At 52.6% G+C, this 23,933-nt stretch overlaps 7 protein-coding genes across 7 annotated transcripts; 1 reads left to right on the forward strand and 6 right to left on the reverse strand.

Moving 5' to 3' along the window:
* Positions 1-825: 825 nt before the first annotated feature.
* COCCADRAFT_106612 (uncharacterized protein) lies at positions 826-4,296 on the reverse strand (the record flags this gene model as incomplete). The annotated part of the gene is made up of 1 exon (XM_007718095.1): positions 826-4,296. The coding sequence occupies one exon, from the start codon at positions 4,294-4,296 to the stop codon at positions 826-828; it is 3,471 nt and encodes a 1,156-aa protein (XP_007716285.1).
* Positions 4,297-4,913: 617 nt separating this feature from the next.
* Positions 4,914-6,170, reverse strand: COCCADRAFT_40207 (uncharacterized protein; the record flags this gene model as incomplete). The annotated part of the gene is made up of 1 exon (XM_007718096.1): positions 4,914-6,170. One exon carries the CDS (start codon positions 6,168-6,170, stop codon positions 4,914-4,916), a length of 1,257 nt encoding a protein of 418 aa, XP_007716286.1.
* Positions 6,171-6,385: 215 nt separating this feature from the next.
* Positions 6,386-8,298, reverse strand: COCCADRAFT_8373 (uncharacterized protein; the record flags this gene model as incomplete). The annotated part of the gene is made up of 3 exons (XM_007718097.1): positions 6,386-6,927; positions 6,982-8,073; positions 8,130-8,298. The coding sequence occupies 3 exons, from the start codon at positions 8,296-8,298 to the stop codon at positions 6,386-6,388; spliced, it is 1,803 nt and encodes a 600-aa protein (XP_007716287.1).
* Positions 8,299-9,088: 790 nt separating this feature from the next.
* On the reverse strand, positions 9,089-9,739 carry COCCADRAFT_72031 (uncharacterized protein; the record flags this gene model as incomplete). The annotated part of the gene is made up of 1 exon (XM_007718098.1): positions 9,089-9,739. A coding segment is annotated over one exon (651 nt), but the record flags the coding sequence as incomplete, so codon positions are not given.
* Positions 9,740-11,632: 1,893 nt separating this feature from the next.
* On the reverse strand, positions 11,633-14,883 carry COCCADRAFT_106598 (uncharacterized protein; the record flags this gene model as incomplete). The annotated part of the gene is made up of 2 exons (XM_007718099.1): positions 11,633-14,585; positions 14,660-14,883. The coding sequence occupies 2 exons, from the start codon at positions 14,881-14,883 to the stop codon at positions 11,633-11,635; spliced, it is 3,177 nt and encodes a 1,058-aa protein (XP_007716289.1).
* Positions 14,884-15,670: 787 nt separating this feature from the next.
* COCCADRAFT_8376 (uncharacterized protein) lies at positions 15,671-16,195 on the reverse strand (the record flags this gene model as incomplete). The annotated part of the gene is made up of 1 exon (XM_007718100.1): positions 15,671-16,195. One exon carries the CDS (start codon positions 16,193-16,195, stop codon positions 15,671-15,673), a length of 525 nt encoding a protein of 174 aa, XP_007716290.1.
* A 3,948-nt stretch (positions 16,196-20,143) lies between these two features.
* COCCADRAFT_106597 (uncharacterized protein) lies at positions 20,144-23,032 on the forward strand (the record flags this gene model as incomplete). Its single annotated transcript, XM_007718101.1, has 5 exons — positions 20,144-20,164; positions 20,219-20,372; positions 20,433-22,048; positions 22,096-22,761; positions 22,820-23,032. The coding sequence occupies 5 exons, from the start codon at positions 20,144-20,146 to the stop codon at positions 23,030-23,032; spliced, it is 2,670 nt and encodes an 889-aa protein (XP_007716291.1).
* Between the last annotated feature and the right edge of the window lie 901 nt (positions 23,033-23,933).

Below are 23,933 nucleotides of genomic sequence, written 5' to 3' on the forward strand. Positions count from 1 at the left end.
CACCATGGAAATAGGGCAAGAATGAAATTCTTTGTCTCCTTTCTTTTTCTCTTTTCAATGCTGGAAGTTGAGTTTTTATTCTAACAAGTGTATTGTATCCTTGTGTATGGTTTCCTACGAGGACTGCGCGTATTATTCTACAGTAGGATTGCCACTAACGTCTGTCTTACAAGACCAAAGATTACGCGATAAAAGTTTGGCTGCAGATTCCTCTAGTAACGAGAGCCCAAGTATACTCCCATATCTCGCGTTGACATGCCATGTAGGGAGGGAAAGAAAGAGACTTGATAATTTCCATAATCATAACCGTACTTGTTCACTAAATGGTAATACAAGGAAACCGAACCACAATACCTATTACTTGAGCGAGCCCGTAAACGCTCCTTTGCCAACAAGAGGAGAAAAACAAAAGAAGAGAACAAATATGAAAAGACAAGAGACGAGCAGTTAAGAAAAGTCTCTCAAAAGACTTTGTATGATTTGCATTTGAAATCTGCCGCCTTTTTACTTTTTGCAGCTTTTTCTTTTTTTTTTGCTATTAAAAATGCAGCTGTGGAATTATATCTAACAAGAACACAAAAAAAAGAGGATTGTAACAAAAGACACACGAAAGTTGACAAGAGCGGAGGTGAGGGAAAATAACCAAAAAAAAAGATCTAGTTAACGCGACAAAAGGGAGAAACAGACGAGCGAGTCGGAGATGATGCATCACAATGCATCGAGTAGGTAGCACCGTGAGAGTATAATAAGAGAGAGGAAGAAAATGCACAAAGGAAACGACATACCCATACCCACGCCTCTTCAACAAAAACTCCATCTAACCTCTTAGTATGGCGCCTTGCGCACACCAACCTCCTCAACATCCCCATCCTCCGTATCAGCATCCTCAACACCAATGCTATCCAGGAAGCCCGAGAAATCCGGTTTAGAGGGGCCAAGGACATGTTTGCCTGCGCTGCTCCTTCTCCTGTCTCCGCTCCGGCTCCTGCTGGTTCCGCTCTTGACACTTCGCGCCTTGTTCGTCATGCCGCCGTTTGACGTGGTGCGAGGCCGCGAAGCAAAGTCTCTGGAATGGATCCCACCATTGGCACTTGCCTTGAGGTCTTCCGGGATAGGAGGTACTGGAGGGAGGTTGTCCATGGTATACGTTTGCTCTCGTATTTGCCCGTTTGATTGCGTCGACGCGGCTGTCAGCGGACGAGGTGTCGATGTCGCAGCGGGTGTGGCTGTAGAGTCGGAGTTCTGAAGGTACTGAGAGTCTCCAGCTGGGTGTGTAGTGATGAAGGATGCATCGGAAAGCGAATGTACACTAATGAGCGATTCCGAGGTGGTGGATGCATGGTCAGAAGAGGATTTACGGTGGCGCCGCGATGGAGCGCGAACTGAATAACTTGTCCTGGGTGCTGCACCACTGGAGGTGGATAGAGCGCGCCTCAGGTCGTCGACGCGCACAGTCGAGCGCATAGATGAGGAGCTGTTGGGTGTACCACCGGGACTGCGACTGCGGTTTGGTGAGGAAAGACGACCTGCCAGACCATAAGCGGCGGATGGGGGTCTGCTCTGCGCTCGCCTGGGACTGGGGGCAGGGGAGCTCGCATTGCTGTCAAGATTTCCGTGCGGAATGTTGACACCAAGAAAGTTATTCTTGGTGTAGTGAGTCCCAGACTTGGACCCAGAGATGGATGCAGATGTAGAGTCTTTGGAGTGGCTTGCCAGGCACTCGTCACGAGACCATTGCGACATGAGATCCTCCCGGACTTTGAATGATAACTCAGGGGGATCCCTAGGCACCATTGGCTGGACTGGTTGATGGATTGCTGGAATTGAGCCGTTTGCAGCCCCTCCACGGCTAGGCGACCCTGGGGGCGAAGTAGGCGGAGAATGTAGGGAAGTCGAATAACCTTCCGAGATCTTCTCAACAAGTGCTTCTAGATTGTCAAAGGGCCTGAGGGCCTCGTTTTGGACAATTTCCGGAGGCACTGCAACCGGTGTTGGGTGTGGCGTTTCAATCAAATGGATGGGCATAGGCGGAACGTTGATGCTCTTCATCCATAGACCCTTCTGGTTTCTACGCGTAATCTCGTTGTGCAGTGCGCGACCGACAGAAGAAACCTCAAAGTCTAGAGCCGCACTGAGTGCCCAGAGGTAGCCATGCACCAGACTCCCTATGCGCAACTTGGCACCGGGATCTTCTATAGTTGTGATATCCTCTTGTAGTCGCATGATCATTGGCAACCCGCTTCTTGCAGCGTTGACGCCTAACCGGTTGACCAAGGTGGTGAGAAGGAGGTGCAGAAGCAAGTAGTCGGCTTCCGAGTCAATGAATTGATGCGCATTTTCATACACAGCCAGATGGAGTAGAGGCAGAAAGGTGTCCTTGCCACGCTTAGATACCCTCTCCCTCGTAGAAGCGTTCGAAACCGCTCGTCTAGACAGTGAATTCTTGTCGTTATCTTTCTCCTTCCGTCTGTAGTTCTCTACAATCTTCAGGTCTTCCTTATCCTTCTCGGTATTCAGCCAGGTGACTAATGCGTCGACATAAGCCTTTCTGACTCGGCCACTGGGGTCGCGCAGCAGCCACTGTGAGCCTTCCCACACACTGACACCAACCTTGCTTCGCGACACCGAAGCTGAAGAACCGTCCGGTTTCCGCGCGTTTGCCCTCTTCAATATGGCCTTGACAGCGTCGAGAGCCGTGATGCGAGCTGTCTCAAATGAGAAGAACCGGTCAACATGAGTCTTCTCTTGCATGCTGATTGAGTCTGCAACAGCCTCCACAGCGCCTTCAGGGTTCTGTATCGCTTCGGCCGTAGTAGAAATGGCCGAGAGACGCGAGGGCTTGAGGCGACTCAGGATTGCTTCGACCATGTCTGAGATTTGGTCTGTATAGTACACGTGGGTTGCAAGATCTGCCATACATTTCTGTACAGTGTCTAAGAGCTGCAACCTTGCGCCTGAGGGCTTCTTCACGACTTCCATGACGACACCATCCACATTGCTTGCGGATGAATTCTTACTTTCATCTTTTTCAGACATGATAGAAGTCGTCTGCTGATGATGCGGCAAGATGTTCGATCCTGGCCCACCGAGCTGTAACAGTAATAGAGTGTGCGAGATGAACCCTACCAGCACATCCATGACACTAAGGCCGATGAAGTTGATGGGTGAGGCAAGAAGATAGTCAATGACAGTGGCGAGCACCAGTTGTCGCTCAAGATCCTCCTCCACGATTGGGCTGCGGACCAGGGCTTCAACTGCTCCCACGAGAATCGTGTATCGGTCTTGCACAGGCACCCACACACAGATCATGGCCATGAGCGTCGTTGCCCAGTGACTGCTCTCGCTTGGCGGGACCTCTTGTTGGCTCTTGACGTGTGTGCTTATAAAGTCGAGAACGGCGGATGTCGCCAGCCGGAGCTGACCGCGATTCACCCCTTGGAAGATGCTCCTTAGCGCCTGTAGCGCGAGCACGCCAACCTCCTCTTCAGCCAGTTTGTCCGCGTCTTCGGTTGTTCCGGATGCGGCGATTGGGTCTCCGTCTTCGTCGTCGGTTCGCGCTGTGGATACGCTCTGTCGCCGCCGTGTTGCGGTTTCCTTGTCGTGTTCGCCCTGGGCGGCTTCCCGGATCTCGAGCTGCTTGAGATATGCGCCGGTCTCTGCATGTATGTTTGCGAGTATGACTGGTATAATGACGGCCAGCTGGCGCCCCGTCTCTGACCCCAGTGACTCAGACGAGGCCACGGCCTTGAGCGCCTGCAGGCCAACCTTTCGGTGTCTGATAGCCACAGGCCAGCTCACGGCGTCTTTGCCCGTCTTGATGGCATCTTTGGACGCAAACTGAGCGTATAGCTGGACAATCTCCTCGTACTTCTTAATGTAGTCCTGGTCGGCAGCGAGAGCGGCGGGGTCTTGGTGGGCGCATAGTGCCTCGAAGGTCGGGACTGACTCCTCGACCATGGCCAAGTTGTTCGAGTTGAGGATGGTGCGCAGGATTTGCAGGACAGAGCCAGCGTAGAGCGGGAGGTCGCGCGGGCACTTTTCAATCACCGTCTTGACAATCTGCAGTGTGACTTGGACATTGCCAGTGCGGACTTTCCACACATCCTTGGTGGCCTTCTTGTCGAGGAAGTCGACAACCTTCTGGAGCTTGCTGCGGCGTGTGCTCGCATAGTAGAGCAGGTAGCTCAATTCGCTCGAATTGGCCTTGGCGTCTGCGTTGTTCTTCAGGACCTTGGGGTAGCACTTGAGGACCAGGACTTGGTGCTTTGGGCGGCACGCCTGACGTGCGGCGTTCATTGAGCCTCAGGCGCACGAGGGCGAGGTTGCGGGCTCGAGGCGACGTGTTGGGTGTGCAGCGAAGGAGGCGCGGAACACGGCGGCGGTGGCGGCGGTGGTGGTGATGATGATGACGACGGAGGACGGAGAACGGAGGACGGAGGTCGCGGGGAGGGGCGGTTGTTTAGGGATATTGGGCCTCGCTCGACTGGATGGCGCGCGTAAGGGGAGTGGAGGTCTAGGGCGAGAGCATTGTCTGACACCAGACAGGACACGACAGGACGAGACTGGTAGGGGGTCACTGGTGGGCATCCATCTGAAGCACTGCACACGGCCGCAAAGGGAGACGAGGGCGTCGGGGACTTTAGTTGGGTGTGCGAGTAGTCCAGGGCAGGGCCTGGCCTGGGTTGTGGCTCGGGATGCGCCCCGGCCGTTTCTGTTTCTGTTTCCCTGGCCGAAGCTCCCTTGGACTAGTCAGCCCTAAGCACTGCGCCAAGCAACACCTGCCACTGCTGAAACCCTTTCTTGTTGTACACGTATCTCTTCTGTCCATCTATCGACGCACCACGTCGCCAGTCTTATTCATACAATACAATACAATACACTGCACTGCACTCCTAACCCCGCTCTGCCCCCCTTCACCGCCTGCTGCCTCGTCCTAGCCATCGATGTTTGCGCTCCGGCGACGGCCTGTCCTCTTGCTTGTTGTGCCTGTACCTGGGCCTGAACTCACCATCATCCTCATTCCCATCCTCCTCCACTACCCCCTTGTCCTCTGCTCTTTGTTTCTTGTCTACATCGGGCTGCAGGAACCTATACGTCTCCGCGTCCTTGGCCAGATGCTTCTTCTCCTCAGCCCCATATGTGACATCTCCACCCTTGCTATATTTTGCCCTTGCCTTTGATCTCGGCATGCCCGTGTTGGGCGAGTAATTCACGTTTCCACCCTCGGCCAATAGAAGTCGCATTCGCTGTGGCAGCATCTCCTGCACTCCCTTCCTAATTGAATTTATCACGCCTTTCTGAACCTTCTCAAATCGCCCATCCAGGTCTTGGTTGGATCCAGTCGTTGGTTTGGCCATGACCCACTGGCACACCCGCCCATCGCTGACTGGGTTGATGAGAAACTGGGTTCCTTCGGGCATCTCTTTTAGGATGAAATCCGGGCGCAAGTGCGGGAAGTGGGCATGCATCCACGGCCAGACGGCCGGGTCGCCGGGCATGAGTCTGTTTTCTTTGGATACACTGCCCTGTAATCGAATACGCATCTCGACAGGCGAGCCTAAGTTGATAAATTGATAGGCCCGGTCCATGCACAGCCGGAAATGTGAGACTGGACTCGACTCATTGAAAATAATGTTCTTGAGTCCTCCAAGTTGTCGTCCTTTCTGGGGGCTGTCCAATGAAATCCGGTGCGAGCCCGCCTCCGCAAACGAGAAGTTCTTATATTCATTCAAGACCTCTTCCTGTTCCCCGGCCATAAACTTCTTTGCCATGCCCTTTTTCAATTCCTTCATGCAGTAAAGCATATGCCCTGGCTTGACATAATTATCGTATGCCTCTTGCAACGACACGTCCTCCGCTATCAGTTTATACTTGGAATGGTGCTTATCCGTCTCAAAGAGGTTGATGCGGTTCGGTGATGCACTTGGAGGCTCCAGCTCATACCATGAGAAAGTCAAGGATTTGTGCTGTCCCAACAGTGTCTTAGATCTGGCCGTCTTGTAGAGATTCATACCCCGACGCTGCGTGAGGCATTGCAGAGGAGCGCCACTGGGAGTCGGCCGTGAGCATTGTGGGCGATATAACGCTCCGAGAGCGTGAACCGGAATGCGAATTGGCGGTAGTAGGATTGAGCGAAACTCGACGAGCGACGTTCGCGTTGCTGGACGCATTGTGTTTGCGACTGAAGATTATGCAACTCAATCGCGCGGAAATCGCATTTCATGACTCGTGTTTCGCCCAGGTCACGTGTCTTATGACGTCGTGACATGAACAATCACGGGGTATGTACATCACAATACTACTGCTATAACTTCAGGCTGTGGGCAACATATATGGACATATATAGCACTAGAGCTTACAAAGAAAATAATTTTACATTTCCCCATCAAGTGAACATAAACCTTGGACATGTGGTACCAGGCTCGCTGCTCTTCCGACATTGCATGTCTTGCACCGGAGAAAAGACATCCTCCCAATCAATGCCCAGACTAAAAGTATCATACGGCTGGTCATCATACACCAGTTGCGTAAAGTCTACAATAGGCTCAGGTATGTACTGTGCAGTGTCTTGGAGCGTCATCGGGACAAGAATATGGTCTTGGGAACCTAGTACCGGCGCCACTGGTATCAAATCACTCTGGAATGGTGGTGGGCTGGGCGCAGATGCAGGCGTGGCCTGGTGAGAACTGCCTATAGAGCTAGCACTAGCACGTCGACCGGTATTGAAGTCAGCAGTGTGAGGCGGATGAGACTGGTTTAGTAGATCTTCTTCGCAACGACGGATAATTTGAGCGACACGCTGTAGAAGTTGCTGTTCGACTGGACTAGGCATCTGTTCAGCTTCCATGTGCAGCTCCTCTTGCACGCGACGAAGCAGATCTCTGCGGAATCTTCGTGAGTCTTCACTTGGCGAGTCGCAGTCATAAACTTTTTTTCATGTCAGTACGTCAGGCGGAAATTTGAATAAAGGAAGTGACATACATGGACTGGGAATGTCCGCAGTCGGAACCCCTGGAAAAAGAATATGATAAACATCTCTCCACTTGTCTTCTTCTAGCCTCAGTCCAGTGGTACGTTTTCTCAGCGTCCAGATTGTTTCCCTATCAATGCCGTCAATTTGTTGGGTGGACGATCTCTCACATTGCTGCAACCGCACATGATTCAGTTGCTCCTTGTCTGACTTAAATTTTGCGTAGCAGATTGGACAGAAGATTGGCTGAGCATGTGACCGATATAAATGCTCCTTCATCCTATGGACAGTCGTCCAACCAGGGCCGGGACAAGTACGCCGATTGCGGTATCGATTCGGATCATGCTTGTAGAACGGACATGCGAACCGCGCACCCATATCTGATTCATCCAAGGTTACGATCGACCCCCGCCGCCTCTTATTTGGTCTGTCCTCGTCATCATCCTCTGGCGGCGAACTACCGTCCTGGCGTGTTTTTCTCTTTGATCCGGAGCTCGACGATGTTTTGCGGCTGTGTCCTGTGGAAGTAGAGATTCCGGACTGAGAGCTTGGGGTGTTGTTTCCCGCACACTGTTTGTAAGCTGCATGTCGTAGGCTAATCTCAACCTTCCTGATGATCAAGTCGATGACCTTGAGAATAGACCTCGGTTTTTGAGCGATTGAGGGCCCATTTCTATACTCATCTTCATCGTCACTGACATCCGTGCTTGTGTACATGTCGCAGCTACTGGTTGAAGATATTGAAACGATGGATAGTGCCCTCTGCTCCGGTCGATTGCGTGACGGGAGATTGTCGTTCACCCATCTCTCTATATCTTCGTCTTGAGAAGCTGTCTGGGTTTGCAGAATCTCCGCAGGTCCGTCGCCATAGATAATCTCTAACTCGGGGGACCAAGGAAAGCTTCGCGGAATACCACGGTCCGGGATAAATGTTGCGGGGTGACTTGAGATTCCCCGGTCCGAACTAGCTTTTGCATCATCACTTAAGATGGTTCCCCGTCCAAAGCGCTTTATGGTATCGAAGTTGAGGTGTGTCTGAAAAGAGGTGGGTTTAGAGTTAAGCAGGATACTTGGCACGCGTGGAAATGTCGAGGGAAGTAGGTCTGCTGTGGTGTTAATGATCAAGGCTCTGAGAGATGTACAGACAAGGCGTACGTACCCTGCTCTACCACGGCTATTTCCAAGGGCGAGAGCGGATCCGGATCGCTGTTATAGCCAGAATCTCGGGTTCTCGAAGAGGAAAGCGAGTCCCTTCTTTGGACATGCTTACTCATGCTCAGCTTGGGCAATCTGGTGTGCGAGTTTGTGCACGACGGCATGGTCTCCATTGCGCAGAGATAGCGGTAGCGTTGGACGAGATTGCTCTGAGTCGCAAACTCGGACAGCCAGCATATATGAGAGGCGTCAGCTTGGTCAAGAAATTCATGACGGAATTGGCAATTGCCTAGACGGCTCTCATAAGCGTATGGACCCCATTGCGCGAATGCGCAAAACGTGGGATCAGCGTAGCAGACGCCTCCCGCCGACCCGTCATCAGCCGAACGCCAGGCCTGCACACCAATCAACCACGCAGTATCGATTCTGCCTCGGCTGCATGGACAGCGCAGAATGAGCAATAAGGCGTTGGGTGGCTGTGTAGCATTGATGAGCAAGGTGCTTGTGATACTGGTGGATGACACCTGTAGGCCATTCGAAGCGGGAATGGCGCCACGACTAGCAGCAAAAGAAACAGTCGTGGGGCTAGAACATGGCAAGGCAACCATTTAGGTTCACCTTGTTCATCCAGCTTTACACCGGAATAAATCACACCACCTGCAAAACTCGTCCTACACAAGAGCTGCTCTTTCACGTCATCTTAATTGGCCATAGTCATGCTCCTTGACAGCAGTGTTGCTGTTAAGAAAAAGATGGGCAGTACATCTGTAAAAGCAAGATTCCATGATGTCCAGTCCTCCACAATGCCACACCCAAACCTAGTCCCGAATCACATGCCCAGTATCCCATAGCCAAACCGTCCTTCGGAGAACCGACATCGACACCTCTGTTCCCTTGTTTAGAGGCGTTCTAGATATCATCATCATTATCATCATCACCGCCATCACCACCTCGCCACTACGTCTTCAGCTGCTTTTTAAACAACGGCTTCCGGTAATTCTCAAGTCCAGCCGTGTTCTCAAACCCCACAAAAGGGGAAGGATAGTCATTCTTCATAAGCCTTGCATCCTTGGCCTGAATAGACACTCCCTCGCGTTTAGCAGTCTCGTATAACCTGCCAGGTACACAAGCACCATGTACCTCCATTACCCCCATCTTCTCGAACATCTTGCTGTAGATGGCCTTAAGACGCGTGACTTCATCTCTTTGTCTGCAGTACTTGAAGCCGTAGTCGCGCCGAAGGCTAGCTGGTGGGTTCGCGTTATTGGTATCGTGGATGAATTGCTTCAGACGCCATACCGTGGGACGCTGCTCGGCTGGCGTGGTGAGGAATGTTTCCAGGTGGGGGGAAAGTTCGCGGAAGTTGCCATATCCCTTTGTGTCGAATAGAGTTGCTAGATTACACGTCTCTAGAGTGTGCTGGAGCTCGCGGAAGCTGTCTGGACTGTCTGTTTCCTGGATAAAGACGGCGTAGAGACCTGCAAGTCGTCGCTCGTCTTCTTCAGTCGTAGTGCAGACAAACCCAAAGGAGTACCAGGCGCTTTCGTGTTTTGGAAGCAGGTGGCCACGTGAAGCGGTTTGGATGAGTAGGGCGACTTCTTCCTTAGTTCTAGGCTCGGGCTTGCGCGTTGCTGTCACAGATTCTGTTCGCAGCTGAAGAGGCAACGACGGGGTCCGGCCGCCATGTTGTTGTAAATGTATAGCCTCTTCGAGTTTGCGTGATGGCTGTTGAGTGCGACCCGCAGACGACAATGATCCGTTGCTCTCCGCAGCGTTCTCAAAAGCCTGCGACTTACTGGCAACTGAGACAAGAGTGCTATACGCCTCTCTAGGAAAGCCTAGTTTGCCGGTGAGCACAAACAGCTCATCTGCAAACGAGGCGTCCCTGATGAGGCCGTTCAACCGCTCTTGAAGTTCCGTCTCCGTCATCATGCCAAATGCCAGCATAATCAGTTTATTCATGTCTTTCATCACCTCGGTGTACGCTTGGACATCATGGAAGAGATGAATAATCTGTTTGCCGAGTGTGTGATCGAACTCGCAGTGATCATTGTCAATACCAAAGCCGAACATCTGGGTGACCAAGTCGGCAAGGATGCTCTGATGGGCTTTGAAGCTGCGCTGAAGGCGGTAGATAATAGCGTTTATCTCATCGTATGAAAAGACTAGAAGCGTATCCCACAGGTAATCCGTTAAGTTTTGAAGCGCAGCGTCTGTTCGTGTCAGTGACAAGACAAGCGGGTAGGGAACAGAACGGTCGTACGTACCTGTGGGGTGAGCTGCAATCGCCGCGCATATATTCTCAATTTCTTTGAGTTCCTCTTCTTTTCCGATGCGTGTATGCGGCTTTCGCAGAAGATATCGCTCTCTGAGGCGCTCTAGGATAGACGACACCTCAATTGAATTCATCTTGGTCTATCCCCAATAGTTGTCTAGCCGGGTCGTGTAAGTACTTCTCTGATTTGTCTCGTTGATCAAGTCGTAGCGATCAGTTGAAGTAGTCCCTCCCGCAGGCACCTTCTCGTAGTGAACCCAAACCCCCTCCAACCACTTCGTATCCTACACCCTCAGTCAGTAAATCCCACATCAACCAAACCCATCTTACCGCATACTCACCGCCCAAATCACAACCTCAGCCACCCAACCAACAGCCTCCTACCAACGAAACCGTACCCACGTTCAGAATTCGATGTCGCGGTCAGGCAGGAAAGAGATCAGGTTCGCCTTGATCAAGTCGTTGCACTCGGTGTACGGAGGGAGGAGAGAGAAACAACTCCAATCGCGCCCTGATGTAGTAAGTATCAACCAACCCGTACCCACGTCCAGAATTCAGTGTCGCAGTCAGGCAAGAAAGAGATCCAAGTCCACCTCGATCGCGTCGTTACCCCCATTACCCTCGTCGTACGGAAAGAGAGACACACTCCAATCGCGCCCTAATACAGTAACTAACCTATAGTACCGACGACGGGAGTGCGCTAGCGGCTCCGCCTTCACCTTCGTTTGCACCGGTCTGTGCTATTACTCGCTGAGAGAGAGAGAGCGAGAGGCAGACGATGTGATTTGCGGGGGAATTTCATGGTTGCAAACGGGGTGAGGGCGGGGTCAAACAAGCGGTAGTCGAGTTGGATCAGGATTGGAACGAGGGTTTTCGAGGGAAATAGTGGCAGTGAGGGCGGGAGCGGGAGGTGGAGAGTAGCGGAAGTGGTTGTGCTTATGAGGGAGGGGTGAGAGAGGTCTGAATGAAAATCAGGCTGTATCAAGAGATGAGGTGAGATTAAGAGATGGCATGAGGCTGAAAATCGTGACATGATACGTGAAGATGAGAGATCTTTTTTTTTCTCTTTGACATCTTCCCTAGACGCCCTGGTATAGGGAAAAGATTCATGAATACAATCACAAACAATAAAACATGTACAGTCACTCGTGCTTTGAAATTACTTCTTGTACTGCATCTTTTCTTTCAAATCCAAATGACAATACATCGCGGACATATTTTCTACATTTGTCTCACCCACCAAACCCAAATACCTCCGCTGTACTCAACATACTCATCCTCGTACCCCAAAGCGCGATGGCAATGCTGACAATATCCACGACAAGCAACACGGCGGCGCCAACCATGAATCTCGGGTTGAAGATGCGGTACAGCATCAAATGTCTCCTAAGGTGGCCTGCCCACATGGTCGTTGCCAGATTGATTGTAGCATAGAAGAGAATGTGGGTAGCCACAGCCTTCGCCACGACACTCAACAAGCCCTTCTTCTGCGGCTTAACCTTCCACAAGACAAGGGCGGGGACAGCGACTGCGCACAGGATCTGGGCACCAAAGGTGTTAAGAATGACAAGAATGGGTGTCCATGGGTAGCGAATCTTAGCAAGTGGGATAAAGGCCGATTCCCACTGGATGCTTGAGAGCGTGGCTTGATGGCCTGTTTTGAAGAAGTGGAAAGATCCAAGAAGGCCTAGGACAACGGGGCCGATTGGGGACTGGCGCAAGTTGTTCGTGTCCATTATCTCGAAAAGGGAGAAGAGCTGCCAGACTAAGATACCAATGGCACCAGCTCCCATTGGCTTCTGGAGGAGGGTAATGGCAAGATACCAGATGGTGATGAGAAGGGCGTAGCGCGAGCCCTCAACATTTGCAAATCCGAGAACAGTGACCGCCTCGTTCGGTGCACCATTCGCATCCTTGCTGTCTTTGTCGATGATGACATTGAGGAGAGGCTTCGACCAGTTGTAGATCGAGTACCCAAACGCCATGCTGATGGCCAGTACAATTTGTGCCAGGAAGCGCTTCGTGATGCGGATGACGTTCACCCAGTCAGGTAGCCACTCGCCATCGTCTGCGGCATCTAGAGCCCAATAAGCTGCCGAAAGCATCAGCCCAAAGCGCAATGCTAGCCCTATCCAAAGAGTTGCGTTGTGCTGATAGCTCTTTGTGCCCTCGTAGTAGCTCTTGATAAAAGTAGGAATGAGAATAGCGACAGTGACAGGAATGAGAAGCTGCCATGGTGCAGAAGTAGTGGACAACGCAGAAGCATAGTACGTGGACTTGCAGTAGGGCATTTGCTCTTCTCTGCAAAGCCTTGAGAAACTGGCGACTCTTAGCAGGGCGGTGAAGAGAATAGAATGGTAGGCGCCCAATGTTCGGTCTGCAAGGCGCCTTTGGCGGAGTGAGGAGATGAGTGCAAGAACGCCAAATGTCGTCAAAAAGTGGAGCAAGATTTCGTCTTCCCAGATTGTGAACGAGTTGGCTGCAAAGCCGGCAGAGAGTGCAAAGGTGAATACAACGCTTGCCCAGCCCCAGATGGTGTTGGGCATAAGAGGCATCATGCGGTAGCTAAGGACATAGAATGTAGATGCGCAGCCAATGATTCCAGAGAGCGCAGAAGAGAGGACAACCACATGCGATCTTGCATCCTCGGGCATGAAGACGGTGATACCAACACCGACGATACCTCCCAAGGCCAGACCAATGGCACCTCGAGTGAAAAAGACGGGTGTAACCTCGGTACGGTCTCCATGCAGAATTCTAGCGTAGAGCGCGAGAATGATCAGACTAGACGCTAGGATCGTAACACCACTTATCATTCTTGGAATGTCGAACCTGGCCCAAAGGTCCCGACAAAGACTGAGGGTGTCGTGTTGGTAAGCAGAGAAGGCGTCGTAGACTTGGCGCATTTGCGCACTATTCGCCTTAGACTTTCCGAGTGAGTTCCATGCGTCATTTGCACTCGTCCATAGAGAGAGCGAGGTAGCTCTGGCACTATCAGGAATACCTCGCGCCTGTGCGTATTCATGCTGGTATTTGTGGATCTGTGCAGCGGTCATGCGGTTGACAGCTGCGAGGTTCGCGAAGTTGTCTCCTTTCTTTCCAATGAAAGCTTCCTCAATCGGCTTGCCAAGGTTGTTGAATGGTATTGGCATACCTAGCAAGAGTGAAAGAGTTGGAACAAGGTCAATCTGGCCGACCGGCCGGACATGAGCGTTGCGCGGAGGAGTGACGTATGAAGGGTCGCTACGTCCAAAGATACCCTTTTTGGAGTACATCCAGAGAGCAGCCTGAATCTCATCGTCCGACTCTCCTCCGTGATCTCCCTTTGCATCCATGCCATGGTCACCCATGACTACCAAAAGCGTATCATCGTCAATCTCATTGATCATGCGACGGAAGACATTGTCCATTTCATTCAGTTTCGCAGTCATAGCGGGGTGGTCGGGACCGTAACGATGTCCAGCATGGTCTACGCCCAGGTAGTGGCCGAAAATGACATCCCACTTGCTTGCATTCTCAGCCTTTAGCAGTGGGAAGATGTGCTCGGTGACGCCATTGTCTACTGTATGCAGATCCCAGACATTGAACGAATCGTACGCGTGCGTGAGATTTGGCTCAAAATAGTCGGCGAAAAGTGCATGCCACGTGTCGTCTCCAAGATGCACCAACCTCTTGCTTGCGTTCTTCAGCTGACCAACAATATTGTCTTCATGAATTGCCTGACCTGCAAAGTTGCTTCCCACATCGATAAAAGTTGGCAATGTGCCCGTTGTGAGCCCCTTTAATCTCTGCATCGTGGCCGTTGGCGGATCCGCGATGAAGGGAAGGAGAAAGGCATTCTCAGGCTGATTCATAGCCGTCTCGTACAGGACAGGAAACGCATTATGGAAGTGGCGTGGAGCAACTGGCGGCCACTCAGAGGGGTCCACAGCAGCATCAACCAGATTGGCAGGTTCGAATTGAGCCTTGTAAGGCACGGTAAAATCATATCTGAGCGCATCGACAATGATCACAACCGCCTTTTCAAAGGTCTTGGGGTGCCAGCATCCCTTCTCTGGATTGCCCGTAGTATACGAGTTTGCTGCGTCGATAGGAGGCAACGCACATTCCGACTTGTGGTCGAGAACCAATCGCGTAAGGAGGAAACCGCTCGTGAATAGGTATATACCGAAAACGTGAAGTACACTAGCGCGCGTCAGATAGATTCGCAATACGCGCTCTCTCCAAGCCTCAGTGGAGCTGAACCGAACTGCACTTACAGCATGAAACAAAAGAAAGCCACGAGGATACCGTGCGAGGCCTTGAAGTGTACCTGACTAAGCTTTTTCACCTTGTCTGGATCATGCACCATAGTTCGCGGAGGCTGTGCCGCTTGTTGTTGTTGTTGCTGCTGCTGCTTTTGCGGTGCATGCTGTTGACCTTTTGGAGTGCTTTTCTGACCGGTGATCTCGGACAGCGGAGTAAACACCTCACGGTTCGCCATGGCGACGGAAGAGAGGAGGCCAATCGGCGAATACTAAATGCCAATCGAAATCTGAAGGAAGTTGAGATGGCTCAATGGGCCTCAAGGAGCGACAGAATCCATGAGAAGAAAGTTGTTGCGGAGTTTACGCGAGTGAGGGTTTGTTGCGGACATGCTAGTAGAGTGGATCGTCGTAATGCCAAGCCCGCACCAATAATACGCACCTGCCATCGAGGTGCACGACCAGCATGGCTGGCCGAGGATCTGATACACTTTGACTTGCTTTTCAGATATTTTGTTGAAGAAGGATGATCAAAGACGACACGAAACATGGCAATGGCAAACAGCGAGCACTGACGTCAATCGAGGCTCATTGGTTGATTGCCCTGGTGTTGCTTTGTCAGAACTCGAGGACATCACGGGACAGCAGCAGATGTGGTTTTTTTTATCGATAATGGCTTGTATTGGCTCTCATGCTGCTCGATGCAGGAGCTCGAGAGGAGTTAAGATAGCATACATTAATGAATAAGAGTTATATAAGAGGTGCAGAACCTCGTTGAAGAGATGGCCAAATCATGCAGGGGGGTATACAACTAATTGGCCAGTCAACTCCGAGAATATACATGTGTAGTGCCACCACCGTGCTTGTCATGCTTCAGAAAGGTTGAGCGAAGCTGGCATTCAGCGCGGTATAGCCGTCATCAAAGTCAAGTCGGTCATAGCCAAGTGGCTCGAGGGCCCGGGCTGCCAGACCTGTTCGAGGGCGATGGCCTGGTCGGGTGATTATCGTTTAGGGTTGGAGTAAAGATTATGAGTAGTACTTGTCGTCCTTCTCCTTCAGGCCGCCCATACGATCCAAGTCGAGGGAATCGAAGCGGTCTGATGCGTCCTGCTGGTAGGCTGGGAGGTCCTCGCGCAGAGGCTCGAGGCCAACGCTGTGGTCTCCAACACGAACGACGACAACACGGCCAGAGTGCTGCTTGCCCGACTCGTCAACCTCGTCGGGGAAGGTGATGCGAATCTCGGGCACTGGGCTGGTGGGGCTGTCCATGAGGGTCTGCTTTTCTGAGTAGGTGATGACGGACTCGCGGCCTTTGTATGGCATGGCGGTGATGGTCAAGTGGTTGATATTTGATTGACGCTTCTCGTAGATGGGGAGTTCTGGGGTGGCTTGTTCCATTTTCCTTGCGCGACGGAGGCTCCGTAGGAAGAGCAGGCCTGTGATGCTTGCTACGCCGAGCAAGGCCAACATGACGAGGGTGATGAGGAGCGTCAGATGGGTGTCGCTGAGGCTGTCGTCCTCGTCGCGCTTGAATAGGTTGATGTTCATCATTGTGATTGGATTTGGTTTAGTTTTGGTTTTGTGTTTAGTTTGTGTGGTCGTTAAGGCGTATCGATGGCGTGCAGAGTGCTCAGTGTGCGATGGCTGCGATTAAAGAATGCAGTCGCTGGGTGTGAGTTAGTATCCATCGCTCTAGGGGTGGTGGTAGTGTTGCTGGCGCAGTCATGATGTCGTCGCTGTCTGGCTGGAGATGCTTGGCGAGACGCTGACGGATGACGAGCGGACAGTTTCGGATACGCACCTAAGAGAGCACCGGCGTTTCGCAGGTGAGTAGATAGGGAACGAGAGACACAAGTAGGAAAGAGCGTAAGTGCGAATACCGCTGAAAGAGTGAAGCGATGATTCGGCGTAGGCAAAAAAATGATTGAACAATGGGCAGGACCGTAGGAAAAGGTGGGCAAAGAGATCAAGGCAAGAGGGAGGAGACGTTATTTTGACGGCGCAGGGCAAGAAGCGCCTCGCAGTCTGCCAATGCAGGTACACAGAACGTCGACTGCTAGGCAGCCAATCACCCGTCCGCGCTAGAACGCGTCCCCCTACCGGACAGACCAAAAAGGCGAAGGAGCCGCGCGCTAGGCCCAGAAGAAGCATCGCAATAAAGACGTCTGCACCATGCCCATCCTCTCTGGCTCTTAATTTGGCATCATTATCAGAGCCAGTCGTTCGTCCCGCCGTGGCCACCAACAAAAAAAAGGGGAGCATGGCGTTTGGCTGCGCGCCTAACGACGTCGTAGGGTTTGGGCTGCATGCACCGAAGCCCAGCGGCGGCCAGGACAGGATAGGACACGAGGAGGGCCAGAGGGCAGCGCAAGCAAGCAAGCAAGCAAGCAGACGGACAGAATGAGATGGACAGGATGAGAGCATCAAACAGCAATAACAAACGAATCGCGTTATGGCCGGGAACATCTGGGCAGTGCAAGGAGCGGTAATACGCACAACGGGGGGGCCAGCGGCTAGGCGAGAGGTCGAGACTCTGCACGGTGGATCGTGAGTGGATCGCGAGGGTCAGCACGTCCGCGCTGTGCTGTTCGGTTGAGGAGAGGTCCCCAGACTATGTACCTTGGGACTGGCAGGTTGCATGTTGCGTTAAGCTCATTGGGACCGAGACGTTATGCGTTTGAGTCGGTAAATGACAAGAGCAACAGATCCAACGGCGCCGAGAAGCGGGACGCATTGCATTGTCATTGTTGCTTGAGACGAACGTCTTGCGCGGGCTGTGGAGCGATACAGCATCATCCATGGTGATAACGCGCGGCACAGCAACGCGCGGATGTATGGAGCGAACAGCTTGACAAACGTCACAGCCGACGGGGTGCAGGGAGCGCCATGTGGTGATGGGACTAAAGCGACTTCATGGGCGTCTCCCCCTGGGCTCAACAAGCCGGGGCTGCTATAGTTGCTATAGGCCTTGCTAGGTGTATGCCTTGCCCTGTCTATTATTTTTTGGGTGCCCGGGGCCGGCTTTTGCTCTATACTCGAGATACCTAGGCAGTTTATCATAACAGTTGGGGTTTATCGGTAGCACGCGAGCAATGGCCGGATTCCCCGGCATGGGTTGCAGCCGGAACCGCGAGTAAACATTGCATGGGCGACTGCGTTGTTTGATGAGTCTTGGGGAAGCTTGATGCTTTTGCCCCCTTCTCGACGCCAAGTGCCTGCCTTTTTGGAGATGCGACGCTTGCAGCTTGAGCTCCTGAGGCCCGTCGCAACTTGGGCGACGAAAAGCAGAGCCAGCACTTGGCTAACAAGGCCATGAATAGCGCTGACAATGTGCAACACTGTTGGGGTAGACACGATACGAAAAGACACTTTGCAAGGACGCGGGGGAAACCCAGGGTGCAAGCTGTGTAGGCGGCATTTTGATCCAACTAGGGAGGACAAAAAGTCGCGCATCAAAGTTTCCAGAATGACATTCGCCGGCCCGCGTTAGGGTACGTAAGTGAGTAAGTAGTGGTGACGCTCGGCCGGGGGGGGGGCTTATTGTGCCACAGTGGCCGTGAGTAGTAAGGTACATAGATAGCAGCAGCAGCAGCAGCAATTGTAGCGGTAATGGACAGACAGCAAGCGGTGTGAGTGTGTACATGAGGTATGGGTGTGGGTGCGTGTGGGTGCGAAGCTTCTTTGAGACGAACCACAAAGTGCGACGGAAAAGGAAGTGCAGTGTGTGCGGGAGGGCGGGGTTAGCAGCTTCTTTGTCACGTCGGTGGGCGGGTGCGCTGGAGGCATTGCCAGAGTGCCAGCACAGCACAAAGGCTCGCACAAGGTGGAGAGGCGGATGGGCTCAGTGGACGCCTTGGATGCAGCGTGCAGCCCTGCAGCGCAAACCCGCAGCTATGAGGCGTTATATTGCAGGGAGCATCGTCAGCGGAGGGCAATCCATGGACGGGGCAGGTCACTAGGCCACAAAGACTCTGGCCGGGCTGGCAAAAGGGTAGGTAGCGAGTATGACGGTGGCTTGGGTTGGGATGATTGCGTTTGCAAACGTGTGTGCAAGGGAAGGGGAGTGAGTGGGTGGGTGGTGCCGGATGCAGGTGTTGTGTGTGTACGTGTAAGAGAAGAGAGCAAGCAAGCAAGCAGGCCGAGGCTGAGGCTGAGTGATTCTCTGGTGTATGTAGTGCTTGTTTGCGGCTGGGCGATGGTCTCTTACTACCATTTGCTAAGTACCACTACTACTACTACTACTACTACTACTACAACGGCAAGTACATGCTCTCTCTCCCCCCAAGACAGAAGCCCGGCCACATGACAGGGCAGTGGTGAAACACGCTCGGGCTGGACATGATGCTCCACGACTCCTGTCCATGCGAGGGGAGTGTCTCAGGCTGCCAGACGGGGAGCGCGCAACACAAAAGATCGGCCGGATTGCGCTGCCGCATCGTCCCTGGCTCGGTCTTGGCACACACGAGCGCATTGCAAACCCAGAGTGACAGACACGACGCCTGCGCCCGCTACCGTGTTCTTCTAAGACGACGACGACGCCATCCCCCCCAGCGCTGTCTCTTCAAAGCCTTGCCTGCTTTGCCACCACTACCACACAAACCACCCTCACCACCACCCTCTCTTCCCAAGGCCCTGCAGTCCAATCCTGTCTGGCCCATTCTTAGCGTACCCCAGCGGACGCCAAACTTAGCTGCCGATCCCATCGTCGCCAGGGCCCAGCAGGTCGCATCTTCAGCAAAAAGACGTCTTCTGCCTCTGCCCCCCCCTCCCCGACGCCCACGTCTGTGCTACGACCAAACTCCCTCCCTCTGCGAACCGCACACAATCCCACACAACCTGCCCTGCCCGCCCCCGCTGCACATATAAGAACCAACACCGCCCGTCCTGGCCACCCTCCCGCCCTTGCATCCCCGCTACACTGGTTGTCGACCCTGATGCGTTCCCCGCCTGGCGCGCAACATCATTGCTTAGAATCGCCCATCTACTCTGGCTAGAAAGAAGCGACCAACACCACCACCACTATTACCACCACTGCCATTCGCCAGCCCTACAACAACCCTCCCACTCTACCCAGAGTTCGCTTCCCCACGACCCACGGACGGCCCCCCCCAGCTTACCCAACGACTACGCTCATATCACCACATACTTTTGGTCTTTTTTCTTTCCTACCACCACTACTACTACTCTCCTCTTCTTCGTCTTTACTGCTGCCACGACCTTGTACACACCTTCTTCACATACTTCTCATTGTGCCCTCCGCTGTGCGAGTCATAATACAAGCGTCGGTGTGCCCAAACTCTCAGCAACTGCCCTGCCTGTGCTGACGCCTGAGCCTTAGTTCGACCCTGACCCATCCACACACACCCACCAGCCACTCTGCGCAGCCTCGACAATCCACTACCCTAATAAACCCCGCAGCCCGCTGCTCGCATATATACACCGCATCCCCTCGCCCCGCCAGTGTACATGAACTCCACGCCCAGCGACCTTAGTCGTAATATGGCCGCCATGACGGGCAATGTGCGTAGCTCCTTCCCCGCCACTCGCCCTGTCCACACTAACCCAATCCCCCAGACCCGATCGCGCGACTTTGGCAATGCCATCTCGCTCAACGGCACAGACGCCGACCGCACATCACACTCGTCCCCATGGGGCAACAGCATCTGGAATGCCCCGATTGGTGCCTTCCCCTTCGGCTCCGCGGGCAGAGACACCTCGCGCCCTCTAGGTATGCCACCGCAGACAAGTCATTGTGCAAATGCCCTTCACACCACTGACACATGTGCAGACAACGCTGCCCTCCCCGACGGCAAGACAGGCTCAGGCTCCCTTGTGGCCAACTCGGACACCGAGTGGAGGCCAAGCGCTAGGCAAGCCTGGAGCGAGAAGCCAGCCGGAACCATGTCACAAGCCAGAAGCTCCGCTGTATCGCCGGCAGGAAAACGGCCAATTGCGCAGGCGCAGCCAGGCCAGCCTTACGCTGATAATACCTCATCTGGTCTATTTGGTGCATCTCGAGGCTCCCTCTCCAAGACCATCAAGCCCTTTTCAGAGACTGCAAATGCAAACTTCGCCTCACGCCCAATTGACGGGCTTAATGCCAGCTTCACAAACTTTGGCTTTAGTCAGCCAGAGACAAACGCCCACCGCCCCGACACCGGCGTCACATCATGGCCTGACACTGCCTCAGTCCACTCTCCCAACGACGACCGCCGCAGCGTGGCTAATTCCGACCATGTCACATCTTCGAGCGGAGCTCCTTCGCGAAGCGGAAGCCTGCCACCCTCGCGACATGGCGCCGAGCCGAGCCAGTTCAACCAGACCATTGACGCTTTCTCGAGGCTCTCGCAAGCTCCGCGCCACGGCTCATCCTTTTCTCTTGCCAATGGTCGCACCTTCCAAGAACGAAGTGGCTCAATGCAGAGCGATTCATTCCAAGCACTCGGCAGAATGAACTACGAACAAGAACCAGAGTCGCGCATGGCCTCACACAGGGCTTCTATGAGCACCACCAACATTCCTTCGGCCTTTGTGTCTGGAGAGGAGCTTGGCGAAACTTTCAATGGCCACACCTATCTGTCAAATGCGGGTAGAGTGGATGCAGGGTCTTACACTCCGGATGCCTTTCCCAGCAGCCAACTTCGATCCCACCAGTTTGACAACAGCCGAAGTGCTGTAAACGGCACCAGTGTTCGTCAGAGCCCCATGTACTCCCACAGCAGCACACCGCTTGTGTATGATCGTCTGAATCCCTATAGCAGCGAGCAAAACTTGGCCCATCCGAACAATGTCGCCCAACTGCAGAACAAACTAGCTGGCTTCCAGTTGTCACAGCAGGGAAGGCGTAACTTCATTCCTCCGAACCAACTTCATCAGCAACAGTTCCAACACATGTTCCCCGCTGCCCAGCTGCAGAACCCTTTCCAGTATCAGTTTGCCATGGCCAACGGCATGCCTCTGTCTGCACTACCGCAACACATGAACATGGCCCAGATGATGCCTGGCCAACAACAGCCGCCCAGAGGACCCCGCGAACAAAACGCTGCTGATGCACTAGGCGCTATGAGCCCTGAGCTGGCGAATTTCAAGAGAGAGCAGAAGCAGAGTAAGCGATGGGAATTGACCGACATCAAAGGTCACGTGGTTGAATTTGCAGGAGATCAGCACGGCTCACGCTTCATCCAGCAGAAGCTTGAAACTGCAAACAGTGAAGTCAAGGAAAGTGTCTTCAGGGAGCTCGAGGAGAATGCACTCCAGCTCATGCAGGATGTCTTTGGCAACTATGTCATCCAAAAGTTCTTCGAGCACGGTGACCAGACGCAAAAGAAGATTCTTGTTGGTAAGATGAGGGGCCATGTCCTGGAGCTCGCCAATCAAATGTACGCCTGTCGCGTAGTCCAAAAGGTAAGTTTTTCTGGTTGCAAGCATGAACAAAGACTAATAGGGTCTAGGCCTTGGAACACGCCCTCACCGAGCAACAAGCATCCATGGTCAAGGAGCTTGAAAAGGATGTGCTCAAGACTGTCAAGGACCAGAACGGCAATCACGTCATCCAAAAGGTTATTGACCGAGTCCCGATGCACCACATCCAAAAGATTGTTGAGGCTTTTAGGGGCAATGTCGGTGTCTTGTCGGTAAACTCGTATGGCTGCCGCGTCATCCAACGACTGCTCGAAAAGGTGGAAGAACCCCAGCGCAGGTTCATACTTACGGAGCTTCACGCCGAGGGACCAAAGTTGATCACCGACCAATACGGAAACTACGTGACCCAACATGTCATCGAGCATGGCTTGCCAGAGGACCGAGCCAAGATTGTTGCTTTGATCAAAGCACAGTTTTTGGTCTTTTCCAAGCACAAGTTTGCCAGCAACGTTGTTGAGAGATGTCTAATCTGCAGCGACGATGCCCAACGCCGCGAGCTTGTGTCCGTTGTCTTATCCAAGAACGAGCGTGGTGAGAGCAATGTCATGAACTTGCTTAGGGATGGCTACGGCAACTATGTGATCCAGAAGCTTTTGGACACCCTTACCCGCGACGACTATGAGATGTTTGTTCAGTCACTCAAGCCGGAGCTTGAAAAGGCCAAGAAGGTTATTCCCGGCAAACAGTGCGTATCGGTAAGCTGAGCCCAACAAAATCCGACTGGCTGATAGACGATTGGCTAACTCTTTCCAGGTTGAGAAGAAGATGAACCGCTACGACCGCATAGACTCACCCACCATGCCTACGCCTGCTCTCAGCAGCTCTACTCAGTCACCACTGAGCAGCACAAATCCAAGCACCAATGCATCGACTGTTGATGAGCCTGTACCCAACGGATCGTCTGACAGCAAAACCGATGCAGCCGATGCTACTGGCGGCGTTAACATTGAGAACACCGGCTCTTAGAGTGGTTTCTAGTCGAGAAGCACCTCATTTCCGAGCCTCTGTAAACAGTATTGACAGGACCTGTGAAGTTTCATCTTGTTCATTCCTTGCTTTTTCGCCATGGGCCGGCGTATCTGCATTCTATTGTTCATATACCATACTTGCTTTTCTTCTCTTTCCATTCGTTGTTACATATCCTTTTTTTTCTCTCCTCAAGTCAGTCTCCCCTGCATTCTCTTTTTCTTGGTCTGGAGCCTCGGGAAAATGTCGTTCAAATGGACATACGGCCACCATGTCTTTGTTTTCTTTCTTTCCATAAACGTTACATGTCACACAAGAAGAACTTCTTCGGAAGTTTCTGACGGGCCTGTTGGCTTATATGGGGGGGGGGGGGGGTATTCAATTGTTTTTTTCTTAAAAAAATGTCTCTATTCTTGATTCCTTGCTAGAAAAAGCTACCGTTTGGTTGCTGGATCACCATGGTATTGTTGTTACATGTAACGGCGCTATTGGCATGACGAGAGGTATGTCAGGGTTTGAGAGATTGGTGCGAAATACATCCTTTTTCTTTTCTAATGATTACTGTGGTTTCTACATGTAATTGTTTCTTTTGGTTTGTTACTGATTAAGAAAGCAGAATCTATAAAAAAACATTAATTCTACTGTCCTCAAGCGAATCGGAGATTTAACATCTATCAAGTTTGATGTTCCATTCTTATCCATGTCTCTCATCTTTCCCTTCCCTTTCCTTTCTTTCCTTCTTCTCCCCCGCGCACCCAAATATATCCCTTTTTCCGTCTCATCTAAACATAGATTTTTCCTCTCTTCTCAAACGAAACAAAGCCCAATATTCTTGTTTTTTTTTACTTATTCTTGATCCCCTCCTGCCCCCCCCCCCCCCCAAGGGAGTCTGGGAGTCGGG

This window comes from Bipolaris zeicola (genome assembly GCF_000523435.1).
Source record: "Bipolaris zeicola 26-R-13 unplaced genomic scaffold scaffold_212, whole genome shotgun sequence".
Lineage (NCBI taxonomy): Eukaryota > Fungi > Ascomycota > Dothideomycetes > Pleosporales > Pleosporaceae > Bipolaris > Bipolaris zeicola.